This window comes from Solea senegalensis, linkage group LG14, assembly GCF_019176455.1.
Source record: "Solea senegalensis isolate Sse05_10M linkage group LG14, IFAPA_SoseM_1, whole genome shotgun sequence".
Lineage (NCBI taxonomy): Eukaryota > Metazoa > Chordata > Actinopteri > Pleuronectiformes > Soleidae > Solea > Solea senegalensis.
In genome coordinates this window covers 5,740,144-5,758,560 of record NC_058034.1, presented here as the reverse complement: position 1 = coordinate 5,758,560, position 18,417 = coordinate 5,740,144, and the positions used below count along the sequence as shown (strand labels likewise).

At 38.7% G+C, this 18,417-nt stretch overlaps 1 protein-coding gene across 3 annotated transcripts in view; it reads right to left on the bottom strand.

The window, feature by feature from the left end:
• atp8b3 (ATPase phospholipid transporting 8B3) overlaps positions 1–18,417 on the bottom strand; it is a 30,853-nt gene that overhangs the window by 4,220 nt on the left and 8,216 nt on the right. For all 3 annotated transcript variants that reach the window (XM_044043666.1, XM_044043664.1, XM_044043665.1), the window contains 22 exons: positions 17,468–17,524; positions 16,932–17,023; positions 16,238–16,351; positions 14,970–15,068; positions 14,292–14,353; positions 12,204–12,276; positions 11,835–11,905; positions 10,956–11,047; positions 10,719–10,877; positions 9,357–9,445; positions 8,189–8,382; positions 7,663–7,871; positions 5,538–5,569; positions 5,270–5,426; positions 4,903–5,091; positions 4,687–4,799; positions 3,259–3,426; positions 2,995–3,106; positions 2,810–2,885; positions 2,608–2,731; positions 1,219–1,405; positions 871–1,094 (listed from right to left, as the gene is read on the bottom strand). In XM_044043666.1, the coding sequence (XP_043899601.1) occupies positions 871–1,094; positions 1,219–1,405; positions 2,608–2,731; positions 2,810–2,885; positions 2,995–3,106; positions 3,259–3,426; positions 4,687–4,799; positions 4,903–5,091; positions 5,270–5,426; positions 5,538–5,569; positions 7,663–7,871; positions 8,189–8,382; positions 9,357–9,445; positions 10,719–10,877; positions 10,956–11,047; positions 11,835–11,905; positions 12,204–12,276; positions 14,292–14,353; positions 14,970–15,068; positions 16,238–16,351; positions 16,932–17,023; positions 17,468–17,492 (2,661 nt within the window). In that variant the 5' untranslated portion in view covers positions 17,493–17,524. The remainder of the gene's footprint in view (positions 1–870; positions 1,095–1,218; positions 1,406–2,607; positions 2,732–2,809; positions 2,886–2,994; positions 3,107–3,258; positions 3,427–4,686; positions 4,800–4,902; positions 5,092–5,269; positions 5,427–5,537; positions 5,570–7,662; positions 7,872–8,188; positions 8,383–9,356; positions 9,446–10,718; positions 10,878–10,955; positions 11,048–11,834; positions 11,906–12,203; positions 12,277–14,291; positions 14,354–14,969; positions 15,069–16,237; positions 16,352–16,931; positions 17,024–17,467; positions 17,525–18,417) is intronic.

Below are 18,417 nucleotides of genomic sequence, written 5' to 3'. Positions count from 1 at the left end.
AGAAACATACAGAGTTTGCTCCATACTTCTCTTACATTTAGCACAGGACTTAAGACTTAAGATCTAAAACAGGGGTGTCAAACTCACGGCCCGTAGGCCACATGCGGCTCCCCAGTTGCTATCTTGTGGCCCTACACTTATTTTAAAATTGCAATGAAAACAGGGAACAATATTTTTATTGTAATAATAATATTAATATTAGATTAGACTAATTAGATTAGGTTTTATTTATCACACTATTACATTAAACATTTAATTATATACAAGCTTGTTTAGTGTTTTAATTACAATTGCCTGCGGGTTATTTTGATTTAATGTTTTGATTCCATTTTACTTCTGTTTTTGTTATTTACAAAATCATTTTGCATCATGAATGTTTTTTTTGTTGTTATCTATTTCAAAACAAACACTTTTACTTTGAAATGATGTGCAATATACTCCTAAATATTTATTTACCTAAATTTATAATCGAGATATAATTTTAATTTCTAATCACTAGAAATTAATCACTGTCAGACTTTTTTCACTCGACCGGCTCTGGCCCCCTCCTGAGCAGACTAAAAGTTTGAGTTTGAGGCCCCTGATCTAAAAGGTGCAACATGCAATATGCAATATGATCTAAAAGGTGCAATATGTTTGAAATATATTATATTAAGACGTAAGGTCACCCTCAAGTGTCATCAGAGATTGTTGAAACATGTTAAACTGGCTTCTTATTTCTGTATTTCACAAAATTTGCCAACCACACTCCTGAAATGTTTTGAATTGGGATTGCAGTAACAGTTTACAATTCTAAAGGCTGTTGTACACAGTTTACATACATCACCTTTAAAGCTACTTGGCAACAATTTTATTCCACATGTGACTAACCTGTGCACTGAAGCCATTGAAGAATCCATACCATATGTGCACCAGAGCAAAGCTGCAGGTCTTGAATAGGAAATACCGCAGGAAGGTGGAAATGCGCCTGTATGACCAGCGCCCATGGACCAATAGCAGCCTCTGCAGAAACCTGAACTGGGACAAGGCAAAGTCTGCATTCTGCACTGCTTGACCTCCCTCCACTCCTGCCAGTCCCACACCAACATGAGCCGCTGGTGGATAACGGTAAGAAAAGACAGGAAACGGAGAACAGAATACACAGATCAGCTTTAGTTTTCACCATGGTTGAGCACAAACATTTTCTTTGTCATTATCTTTCCACGTCACCTGACTTACTCTTGATCATGTTTACATCATTGGCACCATCCCCAATTACCATGGTTACAGAGCTGGTGTGTTTCTTGACCATTGTGACGATGTCAGCTTTCTGCCCAGGTGTCACACGGCAGCACAGCACTGACTCACACTGACTTGCCAGACTCATGAACTTAGCACCCCATTCTGGTCTTTGGTCAAACTCTACCTAGGGTATAACACCATCAAACATCTCAGTGTAGCACAAATATCTTTCAATGTGTATTTCCATGAGTTACCATATTTGTTTCTGAGTTTAAGAGCCTCTATTTCAGAGCATTAGCTAAGTCATTTTAACCTGATATTACCACGTTACATTTATTAACATATTACTTATTCACAATATTCAAAGATGTTTAAATAGTCTCAGAGAGTCAAGCGAGAGCAAATTTTATTAGGTACTCCTGTTCAACTGCTTGTTAATGCAAATATTTAATCAGCCATACCTCAGTACATTTAGGGTAAAGATAACATGTTCAAACAATGGGGAAGATATGGCATGTTTGTTGCCAAAGAGTAACTGCTGATCTATTGGGATTTTGATGCACAAATATCTCCAGTGTTTAAAAAGAATGTTCAAAACATTTATTTTTATTTATTTTAATTCAGTGAGTGCCAGAGGTCATAGAATGTTACACTATAAAACAATAACAAATCCACAAAATTCATCTTTTGGTTCCTCAAGTTGCATAATCATGATTGGTGCAGTGAACTGTAACATCACCTTCTTCAAGCACCGTGACAATAGAACAGAGAAAAGCTACTCTTTATGTGCAAACACTGTTTTATCTTTTGTGATGATTTATGTTTTAGCATTTTTTGTGCCAGCACATGTCCTCTATTTTGTTTGACAGAAGGAAAAAATATATATCTTCATGCTCAATACCCTGTCTCTATAACAATGTACACAATAGTAAAGGCTTGTATTTTTGTCTGCAACTGACCTCACCAGTTTCTAATATAACAAATATTTACTACACTTGTGGGCAAAAGTCTCAGGGCACCTGAAAATTTGTTGTGTCTATGTCTGTCAATTACTGTGATCTTTGGCATTTGGTTTGGAATTATGGGATTGAAAGTTGGTCTTCATACAACATGTGCATGTAATGTTCAAGCATGAATTGAATAAACCTGGTGAAATAGACCTTTGTCACAGAATATATAAGAATATATAAGTTTTACCAAAAACATTCATTTTCTGGATGCATTCCAATAAAAGAATTGAGAAATAATTATACTTATATGGTCATAGCTAAAACAACAAATCTAATAATGGCCCAATGCGTTTGCACAGTAATGGATATGAAGACAGCTCTTTAGACATCTAAAAACTTGAAAAGTAATCCATTTGCTGTTCAGGGCAGTTTTTACCAGTTCAGCTCCAGTGAGGACCACAGCAGTCTTTGGCCTGGCCGTCTCCTTGTCTACAGCCCACACCTCCGTCTGTCTGGCCTTGTGGAAACTGACCCTGGGATCTGGGGCCTGGAGTATTTGTCTGCAGGGGCAAACACACAAAGATCAATGAGATGGTGTCAGTGTGTGTGTGTGTGTGTGTATTTTTATCATTGCTAACCTCAGCTCCTGCCATTCCAGTAATCTGGTATCAGCATCCAGTAGTTTGCAAGAATATCCGATGTTCACTGCAGTCTCTACAAAAGCAAAGAAACAATTGGAGGAGTGGAAATGAGAGAAAACCACAGTGAGGTTCTATTTCAGTGCAGGGCAACAGTCAAAATTATATTATCATGATCATAATACCTTTTTTGTCCCCAGTTAGTACCCATACTTTAATGCCAGCATGTTGAAGGAGAGAAATAGTCTCGGGAACACCATCCTGAAGCCGGTCTTCTATGGCCGTCACCCCCAAAAGCTGCAAAACTTGAAAGTTAGCATTTGTTTTAAGCAGAAGTGGAAAGCAAGTTATGACACATTATACCTCCATAAATATTTTAAATGTCATGCATAACAACCAAAATGGAGGATTGACAAATAACATCACACACACGTCACCGAGCACCTCACCAGGAGCTCCGTCTCCATTTGATCATATAGCTTCTCCAACAGTGCATCGCGATCACATGTTGCCATGGTAGCAGACCGGGTCAGAGTTTTGCGCCACTGCTCCCAAGATGCCTCAGGAACCGATCGAACAGCAACACACAAAGTCCTCAGACAGGACTGAGAAAATAGCTGACAGAAGATAAGTTAACAGGTTAGTTGACTGCCTGAAAGATCACTCCATAAATAATGTGCAGCCAGAGTTGAAGGATCAGCAGGGGAAATATAAGATAAAAAAAAAAGTAAGCATGCTTACAAGCCTCAGCTGATCTCATGAGCATTACACTGGACACATCTCTCTCTCTCTGGTTATTTGCGCTATAAGTTAAAAATGATTTACTCTGTTTAACAAATAATTGTGATCATGAATTAACGCTTAAACTGTTTTTTAAAGTCATAGTTGACATTTTGGGGCATTTTTGCCTTTATAAAGAAACTGAAAGTGAAAGGGGGAGAGACAGGAAAAGGCAAACTGCAAAACATCATGAAAAAAATCAAATCACTCCAGATGCTAGTGTCATGACAACGGCATGGTGGAGCAGTGGTGAACACTTGCAAACACTTGCCTCACTGCAAATATTTTCTTGTGTGAAGTTTGCATGTACACTTCAGGGTCTTCAACATCCACAGAGAAAAAAGACATGTAGATTTGTAGATGTAGGGTTGAGGTTACTTTGAGACTCAGGTTACTCACTCACACTCACTGAGTGTCAGTGTTTTTTTTTGGGATTTGTTTGTCTAAGCTAGCAACCTGAGTTGAAAGTACACCAACTCACACCCAATGTTGGCTAGGCTCAAAGGATAAATAGCACAGATTAAAGGATGGGTGTTACTATTTAAATGTTACCTAAAATGATCCCACCACAGTTCCATGTACATCGCTAAGTCACAAAAAAGCAGTACATATTGTTATCGATTTTTGTTTTAACCACTTTTGCTTTGATTACAAAATGCATTCGCTGTGGCATCACTTTGACAATCTTATGCAACGTTTATGTCACTCCACAGTTTTATATATGTTTAGCCAAGATCTTGGAGTTGATGAAGGGAGAGTTGGACATTGTGTGTTAAGTCTTCTACAGCACAGATTCTCAAAGGTTAAGGTGTGGACTCTGTGGTGGCCAATCCCTGTGTGAAAATGTCTCCTGCTTCCTGAACTCTGAATTCTGGCATTTCCATCTTAGAATATGCACAAAAAGCATTCACGATATTCAAGTAGTCAGCTGGATATGGACCTGACCAACTGAAGCCACCCCAGTTCATAACACAGTCACAACAGACTTGTATGGTAGGCACTAAGCAAACTATTGGTAATAGTGTGCAACACTTTGTTGGCTGGGCAGTGTGAAAAACATACAGCAGTTACACTGCCCATCCCAGAATGCTGTTCACCTCAAGTGCTCTTTCAGTCCTTTCCTGAAATGGAATGTCCTTCTGCAGTCTCTCCAGGATCACCATGTCTGCGCCTTTACAGTAGAGCTTCAACCCACCCTCTGGCTCCCGAACTGCAAAACACAAAAACCAGTAAAGGTACATTTATCCTGAAAAGAGACACCGGAGAACACAGCATTTGTGCAAGCATAAATGTTATTGCTCGGTTGAGGATACCCAGTACAGACATGCGTCTCCTTTTGCTGGTAAAGTCCAACAGTGCCAGCAACTGATACTGTCGGGTAACACCCAGCTCGGAAACAACAACAAAGTCTCTTGTCCGTGAGAGGAAGACCCAGCCAAGCTCCCTGGCTGCACCAACAAGAGCCTCCTCGTCTGGGGATGCGGCCTGGTAAACTGGTCTCTCTGGAGGAATTAAATCAGCACAGAAGACACGTAAACACTGCTCAGTTTCCTCATCTGTGCTTGTTATCACATCAGAATCAAAGCAGTAGCAGATTCATTTAACATTTAAGTTTGACAATCAGACAATGAATTTCATTGTCTCTAAAACACACACACATACATACATACACAAGCTCACCTTCCTTCCACTCCGCCATGACAGTGTGACACAAAGACAGTGCTTTGAAAAACTGACTGCTGAGTGGACACTGTTGTCCTCTGAGATTCTCCACTAGACTGGGAGCTGACATGAACAGAGTGCCACACGAGAATGGATTCCAGCTCAAGTCCATGGGCTGCACATACAGAAGGGGCAAAAGACAGCATCACACAGAAAAAGATGATAATATTTTGGGACTAGGTTGGCAATGTGTAATTGGGGGGGGGTTAAAAATTAGTTTGGGTACCTCCATGTCCTCTGCGCTGATGGATACATCCCCTGTGGAAGTGGAAAAAAATATTCATATATTTTCATTGAGTGATGTAACTCAAAGTGCTTGACCCAAGCATCCAAATCCACCCAGATCCACCACCCACTCATATAAACACATGGAACAAATATAACAGGAACTGAGGAAACACTCATAAATCTTAGTAATCTGCAACGAGGGAAAAACACAGACTAAATATGAATAAAGCACTAAAAATGAAACATATAAACATATAACATATATATATGTATATTTTCTTTATATATACATAAAGAAATAAATAGGGTAATTAAACAAAACTAATGAAATAAATAAATAAAAAAGTCAAATGAATGAACATCAATGTAAGAAAAGATTTGCAATGAAATAAATCAAAATCTGGTAAAAGGTCAGGCTCTCAATTACAAAATAAAACATCAATATAAACAGACTAAAATGTAGAGAGATAAAAATAAATAATGAGAAAATAAATAATTAGGACTAGACTCAAAATGTGGCATAAAAAAGATAAATCTAAGAAAGACTGTGGCAGGAAATGACTCAGACATACGACATATGGTTGATGTGATTTGGACAAGGTTTCAGTTACAGGTCGTCTTCTGTGGGAAGAGCTAGTGTTAAATATTTAGTAGATGGACTCATGACTGTTGGACATGAGCTTGTTAAGTGTCTCCTGGTCTCTCTTGAGAAATGAGTTGCATCTGTGGTTTGTGTAACATTGCTATGAGACCTCTGCTCCACTGTGGCAGCAACTGCCACCACTGTTTCCTGTCCCTTTTATTTTTCAATTAATTGTTCTGCCTCTGAGCTTTTTAATGCACAGTATTATGCACTCGTCTTTTTTTGTCTATTGAACTTTAGTTCAAGGTCACCTGACCTACTCATTTCTACACAACCAGAAGATTAGGCATCCTAACTTTCCCGATAATTAAATTTATAATAAAACCCTATAAAGAGGCATTTATAAGTTTCATCCTCTTGAAACTGAAAGTAAATCAAATAGAAATAAAAATGAAAGACAGCCTGAACTTTTGCTGTAGCAGTGAGCTGGCAACAGGTTGGTGGTTTTGTGGCAAAGTGGAGGGAAAGTTGCAGACATGCAGGTGTGGACACTCTTGTTCCCTCTCATACGCTTTGCCAAAAGATTAATATCTATATCATTCATTAAATAATTCATTCAGTCTCTGATTTGAGAAGCTGGTGCCAATCCCAGCTGACACGGGGTGAAATGCGGGGACACACCCTGGACATGTCGCAGAGACAAACTGTTCACTGTCACATTCACACCTATGGTCAATTTAGAGTGTCTAATGAACCTGGGGAGAACATGCAAACTCCATACAGAACGGCCCTCGGCCAGACCGAGTTGCGACCTCGGGTCTGTTTCCCTGTACAGCAACAGTGCTAACCACTACACCGCCGTGTGACCTAATATGTAACATGTTGTCTCCTCACATCATGTGATAATTCTCAGCTGCTGCTCTAAAGTAGACACACTTCCTTCTCATTCTCTGCTCGTTGACGACATGCTGAAATGAACCAAAAACCAAAGAGACCTGAGAGGAAAAGGCTCATCTAACAAACATTATGTGTAAACAAACACCACATATCACTGCACTAGTCACAGGAGTCAAAGCAGCATGGAAAATCATCAAATTAAAAGGTTCAAACATATGATTCAGAATCAACACAAATTTGTTATGTGTCTTTTCTTGTACTTGTTTCCTGAATCATTGGTGTAGTTAATATAAAAGTGACAATCAAAGTGATTGATTGTCATTTAATTTTAAAGACAATGTAAATAAGGGACTGTGGCTCAATACATTTGCACTCCTTTCAGACACAACACAATGGAGTGGCTATATTTTTGTGCGATGTTGCAAATGCTCAATATTTCGTGTTTACTCTTTTCTGTTAATTTGTCCAAATAAAATAATTCAGTCATTCAGTCATAGCCCGTGGAAATATTTGATATTGAAATTTATCTCCTGTATTTTCTTGTTGAATTCGAATAAACACAATGTCATTATATAGCTAATGCTAAAACAAAAGATCTAATGTTGATCTCAGAGTTTTACACAATTCTGGCCATTGTTATTACCGTAGATCTCCCCAGCTATGCAGCACTGTCTGAGGAGCAAACGGTTCTGGGTTAGTGTCCCAGTTTTGTCACTCAGCAGGTATTCCACTTGGCCCAGCTCTTCATTCAGGGAGGTGTTTCTGGCCTGGGCTGGTTTGTCTGCCTCCTGCCAATACATCTCTAAGTCCCAGTTAATGAAGAGGCTGTGAACCGTGTGAATCAGATCAAACCTGTGGACAGAACACATACCCAAAACAGAATAAATACACAAACACGAGTATACGAGTTCTTGCAATGTTTCTTCCCACAGTCAAAAATCATGCAGATTTGGGGATTAGGTACGTAGGTGTGAGTGACAGAGTGGATGGTTGTTTGTGTCTATGTGTCCCTGTGATGGACCGAGGACCTGTCCAGGGTGAACCTCGCCTTTCGCTCTATGTCAGCTGGGATTTGCACCACCAGCGCCCTCCGTGACCCTCATGTGGAGGATAAAGCGGTATAAGATGGATGGATGGATAGTGAGTGTGATATTGCAAATGTGACTTACGAGATGTAGAGGGCTACAGGCATGGCTGGGCTGAGCAGGAGGACGTAGCTCCACATGGCGATAAAGCCGGTGTAGACCGGATTGCCGTTAACCACCAGAAAATATAAATCCTCTGTCAGGCTCATGACCTGACTCGAAAAAATACAGCTGCCTATGGCAAGACACGCAGCTATCAGCAGCACACCCAGGACAATCTGTAGATGTAGAATAAAGACAGTTTATAACTCCAAAAAACTCCAGAGTGTAACTTTTGGGGATTTTTGTTGTTGTTGATGTTATTATTTTGCCTCCATTTAGTCTTTGTAACATTATTTGTTTGGTGTCCTTCATCTGAAAACAGCTCTGTCAATCAATACTATCAGACCTGACTGGGAGCAATTGTGTGTATACAGTGACAACACAGGTGCAGACAGGAGCCTTTAAGCTGTCAAACTGCTTTCACTTCTTCATGAACGCCAGAGTTTAAGCTAGAAAATATTTTTGACAGTCCATGTGGCTGATAATATTTCAAAATTCTGGCCCTACGTATTAAATGCCGGACATAGAGTATTCTTAGGCCACGTCCAAACAGAAACGGCACAAAATAATCTTTTTTTCTCGCTGTTTCGCCGCAAAAAAACTCCCCGTAAAGACGGTATCATTTCAGGAACTGTAAGTTGTGCTGTAACGTTACACATAGTTAGATTTGCTTAGGTATCTGAATATTTAATCATTCATTTTTTTCCCACTGGACATTTTGGCTGGTGACAATTTCTTTTGCTGGCCACATACCGGCTAAGCTAAACCCTGGTGGACAGTTCTTTGTTTTTAGTAAGGGAAGAACCAATACAATACCAGCATCAGTTGTACTGGGCTGATATCAGTATCAGGTAACCCCTAATTTCAGCTATAATCCAAACTGTTTCCCACCGTTTCATTTGACTAGTGCAACGTTGCTGCCGTCTGTTTCGACATAAAACATAAAAATCACTGCTATACTGAGAAACACAGAGAGAGAGAGAGAGAGAGATGTGTGGAGCTGATAGGCTTAATTCAATACTGTATGAACTCATTTGTTTAACATAACATTGACATTGTGACATTTGTCTATATTTAAAACTTATGCACTACAGTTTAAACTAAACACAGTGCGTGGTATAGTCACCCCACCTGCTGTTAACTCACTCACCCCGATCACCAGCCTGTTAAAAACTTTTTCCATTTGTGTCTTCTTTACTGTCAGTTTCCCGCAGTTCTTCAGGATCTTGGTGTCAGTGCCTGGCACAAAACAGACTGCTATTAGATGTTAAATGATGAGGCCTCCTGGCAGTGCGAGTTGGGAGGCCACCCTGAAGCCAGAGGGTTAGAGTTTGTGTCCTTGTGTGATACGGCCGTGAGCAAGATGCTGAATCCCTATCAGCTCTGAGCATGTGTGACCACACAGCTAAGGTCAGAGGAAAGAGAGAATCTTCCTTGCTCCGATCGATAAAAATATTACATTATGATTTTCACTGGTGTTTGTCTCAAACAAACAGAGTGAGGAAAAGACATTGAGCTGAATGTGTAAAAATATTCAAGGACATAAAACTGATTCAAACTTCCTATGACAATAATAAATCAACCTTTGATTTAAGTATGCTAAGTAAGCCATGTCAAGTAGAGTTATAATCAGGCTAAACCAGGGTCACACCAATAGACATCCTCTCATGAATGGTATAATCTGGAGGAATTTGATCTATTGATCTGCTTTACCAGAACTGAAAGGGTCATGGCAGTGACATCCATGACACCCTCCGCCCGGTTTAGTAATATCCGATCAATGATCACTTAAAAGAGAGGAGGAGCTTGTAATCGGGCCAGACGCTAACAGACCCACTTCACCAAGAGTTACTGTAAGTACTGTCCATAATTAGCAGTACAATATATTCCACTTCATAAAATTTGTCATTGAAGGTACAGTGGAGGTTGAGGAGAGAAATGTTAGACCAGAAATGAAATATTTGGGGCACTGGGACCTATATTGTGGACAAAGGTCCAGTGTATAAGGATTATAGACATCTAATGGTGAAACTGCAACAAACCAAAGACTCCTTTGCTTGACTGCCCCTTTCCCACGTGCATCAGGAAACTAAGGTGGCCTTCACCTCGCCTCACCAAAAACGATGTTAAACACTCTTTGACAAATCTCACTGCTTTTCCGTTCTCTCACCCTCTCTGCCATTTCCTTCTCCTTGGTTTATACATTGGATTTATGCAGGCAGAGCTGCTGCTCTTTGTTTGTGTAGTAAACTTTGGCAGCCACTGTAAAGTCAGACTCTTGCCAAAAGTACATAAAAAAAGACTTGGAAAAACATAATTCTTATTTTAAAGCAATTATACACAATACAAGGAAACTCCTATGTTATATATTCATTTTCTGCCAATAAACCTGCCTACATTTTACACATTGGACCTTTAAGACTAACAGTGACCTGAATCCCTTTTTGAGAAGAGAAACTGTATCATCCTATCTTTCATTTCTCAGGCAAAATAAAAAATGTTCTATATGTACCAGCATATAGGGTCAAGCCATAGGCAAACTCAGTGTTGCGTAGGACTGTTCCCCTCAGGAGGATGTGCTCATTGTCCAGCAGATGACACTGTCCTTGCCAGTGCAGCTCTCCTCTGAAGATATACAGGCGATTGTTGGGTTCCTCGCAGAACACAACACCTGTAAAATGAGACAAAACATTTGGCCTCACTAAGTACTTTTTGATCCATAACAAACGCTTTAAAAGAAAACCGCTACCATCAAAAGCTGCAAGGGACTCCTCTGAGGGGTGACAGGTCAGCTCGGAGTGCGTAACATCGAGCGCCTGCCGATACTTGAGGTTGGTTTCTCTGTTTGCAGAAAAAACAAAAACAAAACAGATGTTGAATTCAACATCCCGATCCTCTGTAACTGCACTATGCAAGTTGGGTGAGTGGAAAACTGTGAGAAGTGTTTAAAAGAGTAAAGAAAGTACTAAGAAGTACTGCTGTACTGAGAGGAGATAAAGACTCTGAAGTATTTAAATGAATCTGGTTTCACTGTAACAGAAAAATGTGTTGCTCTCCAAGTAGTAAAATACTTGATTTCCATCATGTTAATTGTACTAAACCCTTTCGATTCCCTCTAATAGACCTGAGCTTTTAACTGGTTCACTGGAATCACACTTTTAGTGATCACATATCAACCGAAAAAAGGGAAGATAAGGAGAAGAGGCAAGAGAAAGAGAAAAGGGTAATTATTAATATTATATTATTAAAATAATCTCTTTTAAAATATGTAGATGCATTTGAGTTTATACAGATCACTTTCACAGCATGAGTTGCTTTTATTTGACCCCATGTGTGTTTTACATCAGCATCACCATCAAAATCATCATTTAAGCTCCATATAGTTTCTGCAATTATTATTGTTTTAACCGTTTTCTGTTATTATCATTATATATTATTATACACTAACAGCAAAGACATATACTACATAAATTTATGCCACGACTACTACATCTTATCTAGCTATACAGGTAAAGTAAATACATAGTGTACAGTGAATATACAGTTAACTGCTATTATATGATGAATCAATTAAGAAATTAATGAAAGAGAGAATGTATATATAAATGAAGTTGGCCGAGTTGCTTACCCATCGATGTCCGCCGTCTCCACATAGCAGAGACTGTGATTCTCTGAACTACACAGGAGGAGAAGGTCCGCCTGTGAGAAGAGAGGAGAAAATATCAAAATAAAACAGAGAGAAGACAGAAGTGGAGAGTCGATGGGAACACAAACAGAGGTTTATTCAAATATCTTAAATTAAAAAAAGCCTGCACGACCCTATACGGACATTTTCTACTGGTAAAACATAGCATACATTATTACAGCTGTCTACTGTACTGTAGTGCCTAACATGTAATCAATCAGTAGAGCAACTATTCTACTGGCAGCACAACCATGATTATCGGACATTGTTGTTTTGTTCAGTTTAGTTTTTTTTAAATACATAGTCTCTTACAGGGATGACTTGGTCTTTGTGGATTCGCACTATATCTCCCACACACAGGTCCTTCCACCGTGCTGCATTAAATCTGATAGAGAAAGGAGAAAAATGTTTCTGCATCTTGTCACATAAGTACCAGAAATTTAATCTTCACAAATTGTTGTAAATTACTTGACACATGTATGCATGGACAGACTGTACAGTGTCTAAAGAAAGTATCAAACTACAAAAGTGAAATATTAGTTAACTCACAGAGCAAAACATTTTTTTATTTATGAAAAATTCAGAAACACAAACATGCTTGTTTTTGCTATAATAATATAATATTAATAATATTAATACAAGCCCATCACCGACGGCATGTTTGCACTTTGCATTGCAGTACTTGTGCTATTGGAAAAATTCAAACAATGTGCCAAAAAGTTGCACATTATTATTACATTACATTATAATAATACATTATTATATTACGGTAATTTCACTCACACTGTTGAAGGAAGCTGGAGAATCTGTCTTTGACTGGTTTGCTGTGTTACATCACGTATGTTAGTGGTCAGTCCTCGTTGGCTGTAACACAGTCTCTGCTGCTTGCCCTTGTTTGTTGTCATGTTTACATATTAATTCTTTGGTTTTATCTTGGTCTATCAATATGCCTTGGGACAACAGATGTACAGCCATTGGCTATAATCTGGCATATTTACGTGTTCATTTTTATTTTAGAAATAAAGTTGCATCAAAGTTGATTGTTGAAGCGTGGTTTATTCTTTGCAAAGAGAGAGTCGAGATGCGGGTCAAAGATGGCTCTGAGGTTTGTACAGTTTATAGTTGGTGCTCATGTCCTAAGCTTATCCTGTGCAGCTGGGAAAGATGACAAGATGATAATCAAGTGTATGAAGATAACTGGGCACGTACTAGGTACGAGTAGTGGGTGTGTGTTTGTTAAAACAAGCAATGTATGAGAGCAAGTGTTATTTTCCATGACACAAAGTAAGTGTAAGATTGATTAAACCTTTTAATGATGTAAAATCATACTACGAATATATAATGTATGTAGAAATAGACTATAGTGTTATCTTAGGACAGGCATCCATGTTGTCAGGCTTAAAACAACAGAGGTATTTGGTTGCCCTGGTGTAACAACTGTGGCAAAAAGATCTCCTTTTTGTCCCTCAATGTCCTCTACTTCTTCACCCCTAGCCTTATTTCTCTGCCTCTCTCTAGATTTGCTTATCTATATAGATAGATTTGACCATCACCGTGTTCAGTAGTTGTATGCTGATCTGTTCTCACTCTAAATTGACCGTAGGTGTGAGTGTGAGAGTGGATGGTTGTTTGTCTCTATATGTGGCCCTGTGATGGACTGTTGACCTGTCCAGGGTAAACCCTGGGTTATTATATTACGGTAATTTCACTCACACTGTTGATGGAAGCTGGAGAATCTGTGTCTTTGTCACCAGAGAGGAGAGAGTTGGAAAACTCCTGTGCATAGTTTGCATTTTTTGGCCTATTTTTACACATTGAGACGGACTCATAACAAATGTTATTGTATTGAATGTTTCATAATACTCAAAAATCTAATCTAACATGCAAAGTCTGTTTCCAAATAAAACCTTTTGGGTTTTTTTCATTTTAAATTGTTAACACACTATTTTTAATACTATACTTTTATACTACATATACTATTATAAATAACTGTCAGATACTGGAAGTTATTCTGGAAAAAGCACTTACTTAATTTTTCTATCCAATTTATCGTTAAAATAAGCAAAAAACTAAATGTACTTCTGTTCAATTTTCTTAATATCTCAACATTATTCATTCTTGTGTAGTTGCTGTGATACTGTAGGCCAGAGGTAAAATCCTCAGGAATCAGGGATGTAACACACAGGAGTAAAAATATGTGTCAGTACAAGACAAGATGTTACCAAAAAATGGTCTTAAAGTTCCAGAGAAGACAAAATATTATGTCTTTGCTGTGCTCTAATGCATGAAAGGACCATCTAGGGATTCACTCATTCACACTTCATTAGAGCTTCATTAGTGAGCTGTTTAAAACGGGAACTGCACCGAGTCCTGAGAGAATAACAATGCCTTTGTCCTCACCTCTGGGAAATGAGTATGTCACAGGGTCGGGTGTTAATCTGTGAATCGCTGCGTCTCCTTGCCTGGACCAGAGATGGAGAGGGGTAAAAAGTTGGGTGAGAACAAGTGAATGAGAAAAGAGAGGAAGAGACAGACTGAAAAGGTGTGACAACGAGGGAGGAAAAGAGTGATGGACAGAGGGCTTGTGAGGGTGGATGTGAAAGGTGGAATAGGAGAGAGGAGAAAGGAGAATCATCATTACGGGACTCTACAGTGACACCAGCTGGGAGATTTATACCCTCACCTAAATGATTAGTCAATAGAGAGGGGTCAAGCAAGCGTTTCACCCAGAGCTGTTAACGACCGTAACTCAGTGATGCACTTAACCAGAGAATTCTCCATGCAAAACATCACGCCTGCATTTAAAAGGAAAAGCTTTAATGATAGGAGGGAAAATTAATGCTACTGGGATGACTGGTTTTGTCAATGTGGAGAGGACAAGGAGTCAATGAGGACAATGAAGGAGAGAAAAGTGCACATGTGCCTAAGTGCCAGGTGCATAAATGCATGTGGACGGTCGTATATTTGTGTTTTAAGATCATGCATTTGTGTGTGAGCATGTGCCTTCCTTGGGGGGCTGACGGAGTGTGTGTATGTGTGTGTGGGGGGGTTATGAGAGAAGTGAGTGGGTGAGCTCACCATGTCATTGGCGAAATCTTTCAAACCTCTCACGATGAGGACGGCAAGCAGTGGGATCATGGCGATGTACCAGGGTATGGTGGAAATGATAGGGACACACTGGAAATCACATTTAAGGATGGATGCACAGAGAGAGGAGGAAAAAAAGAAATGTAACCACACACACACTGGTTTGCTGTGTTACGTCACGTATGTTAGTGATCAGTCCTCGTTGGCTGTCTCTGCTGCTTGCCCTTGTTTGTTGTCATGTTTACATATTAATTCTTTGGTTTTATCTTGGTCAATCAATATGCCTTGGGACAACAAATGTACAGCCAATGGCTATAATCTGGCATATTTACGTGTTCATTTTTATTTTAGAAATAAAGTTGCATCAAAGTTGATTGTTGAAGCGTGGTTTATTCTTTGCAAAGAGAGAGTCGAGATGCGGGTCAAAGATGGCTCTGAGGCACATGAGCAAGTTTGTACAGTTTATAGTTGGTGCTCATGTCCTAAACTTATCCTGTGCAGCTGGGAAAGATGACAAGATGATAATCAAGGTACGAGTCGTGTACAAGTGGGTGTGTGTTTGTTAAAACAAGCAACGTATGAGAGCAAGTGTAATTTTCCATGACACGAAGTAAGTGTAAGATTGATTCAACCTTTTAATGATGTAAAATCATACCACGAATATATAATGTATGTAGAAATAGACTATAGTGTTATCTTAGGACAGGCATCCATGTTGTCAGGCTTAAAACAACAGAGGTATTTGGTTGCCCTGGTGTAACAACTGTGGCAAAAAGATCTTTTTGTCCCTCAATGTCCTCTACTTCTTCACCCCTAGCCTTATTTCTCTGCCTCTCTCTAGATTTGCTTATCTATATAGACAGATTTGACCATCACTGTGTTCAGTAGTTGTATGCTGATCTGTTCTCACTCTAAATTGACCGTAGGTGTGAGTGGATGGTTGTTTGTCTCTATATGTGGCCCTGTGATGGACTGTTGACCTGTCCAGGGTAAACCCTGGGTTCTTTTTTTTCCATTTCTTCCAATTTCTTTCTTTCTTTTTTTCTTCATGTGGACCTAATACTCTTCTGTCTATTTAGTCAAAAAAAGAGCAGAATATGTGTGAAAAAGATGGCAGCTATATTTCTGCAGCTTCACACAGTCCTGTTCAGGTAGTGTACCACTATCCTTTGCTCTTTTGGATGTAAATGCTTATTTAAAAAAAATACTATAGAATCAAAGCATGAGTGAGAGAGAATAACAGGATAACTTCAACTAACCTGCAACGTCACCATAAGCAGGTAATAGAAATTAGCCACTCGTTGGAACTGCTCGAACAGCATCAGGGGCAGAAACGTCAGAGGGGAATATTTGTAGCTGCGCACCACGTTGTCCTGACAACACAGAGAAGAGCAACAGAGACTAAGGTAGACGCACAGGGGAAATAAACATTATGTCAGCACAGTAACCGGTTTCTCAAAGCTTCATTATGCTAACCATATGCTTGGCAGGTTAGCAGTTCTCTCCTCCTTGAGTGCGTGTCTACACTAAGGTAAACGAAGTCAGATAAGTTGCTTGGTCAAATTTAACTTTGAAACATAAGTTGCTGTATTTTTGCTTTTGCAAGAGTTTGTATTAGAAGAGTGTTAGTCAAAGGCAAATGATAACTTTCTAAAGTGTTTTGACTAAATTGTTAATTAAAAAGGTAGCAATAGTAGGACAAACCAATTTGCTTCACCTTTCTTTTCTCTCATTTTTAAATATAAGCATAGGTAATTTTTTTGTCATTTATTTTGCAATTGTCTTTACTGGTGGTAAGATTAGGTTCATTTAAGCAGTTTTATTTGTTATTATGGCATTGCTCGTCACCAAAGTCAATAAAAACTGCCCCACCTTGTGAAACAGACTTTCTGCTTTGTTTGTTTCCCAAGGCCAGGGACGTAACAAATATTATGTGGAAGCTCACTGACTCACCGAGTACCGACCCCAGTGGAAGCACAGGAAAGATTTCTTCAGTTTGTCTTTATGGCAGTGGTGGCTGTTTGCCTTCACCTCCCATGAGAAGTCTGTCAGACACACATGAATATTTTGTTTAACACTTTACATTTTGTAAAAAGTGCTAATTAACAATAAAAAAGCCAATTATAATATGCTTATATGCATACGTCCATATAAGTGTTATTTAAAGCCTTTTACCTCAGCACACTTATAAGTGCTTACTAGAAAGCAGGGGTTTTAAATTTATAATATGTTGTTAACTAGTGCTATTACAGGAGCTTAGAATAAAGCCAATGGTATGTGGTGCCATTACTGCTATTTAAAAAGGAAAGATGAATTCTCATGACATCTTCTGAAGAAACATGATCTGAAACCTTCAATCTAGACAATGAATGTTCATGGATATGAATTATTCAAATATAAATATAGAAATCTGTGCCAGTACAGTGAGATGAAGATTCAGAGGTCAGCAGGTAAATAAAATAGAAGAATGCAGATCAAAAGTGACTTACCAGATTCAACGCTTTGTGTGGCCATTGTGTTGTGGACTTTTGTAGACTTCGGTTATGCTACAAGTGGGATACAACAGAAAATGGCTACTTTTGACCCTTTCCAAGACATGCTTATCAACATTGCAACTCATTACACCGAGTTACCATGCCAACACACAACACAGCACAAGAGACACATGTGAACACAAATGACTCCAAACTACGAGATCATTTAGACAAATTAAAATAAAAAGCATTAGGAAAATCAATAACATGAAACATATCAAAACACTTAAGCACACATTTTTGTGTTTTTGGCTTTTAATTTGAATAAAAAAAGCTTGTTCAAGGGCTCACTATGTAAGGCCCTTGCAGCAATTTGGTGTAACGCCTTGTTTTCCTGCTTTTTTTCTTCCCTTTGCTTAGTATTATTTCTTTTGTTTGTTTATGTTACTTATTTTATGGGTATGGGTACTTTATGTGTATGTACATATACATATATATACATTACTTTTACTCAGTTTGGGAGAGAAAACAAAGTGCACATAAGAGCAGAAAATATTATCTCAAGTATTTCAAGAGGGGGTTAAAACAAAAAGTACACAACCAATAATAATTGAGATATATATATATCTATATCTATATATATATATGTATATATCCCAAACTGTGTAAAAGTTCATAAAATGTGACTGTTTTATATGGCTTGAAAAGAAATGTCTGTGTATTGCAATCGATGCAGTCCGAAAATAAAGAATTTAAAAAAAAAAGCTTGCACATGTCTGCAAGCGGCGTGAACAGTGAACACTGTATTTACCATATGATCAAATGTGTAAAGTGCAGGTAGCTCAAGTGGCACCTCCTTTCATGTGTCATATCCTCCTTTTGTGTAATTGCATTTTATGAAATATGACAAAAAAAATATAGAAACAAATGTTTCTGCTAATATTTCACATAACCAGGCTGCAATA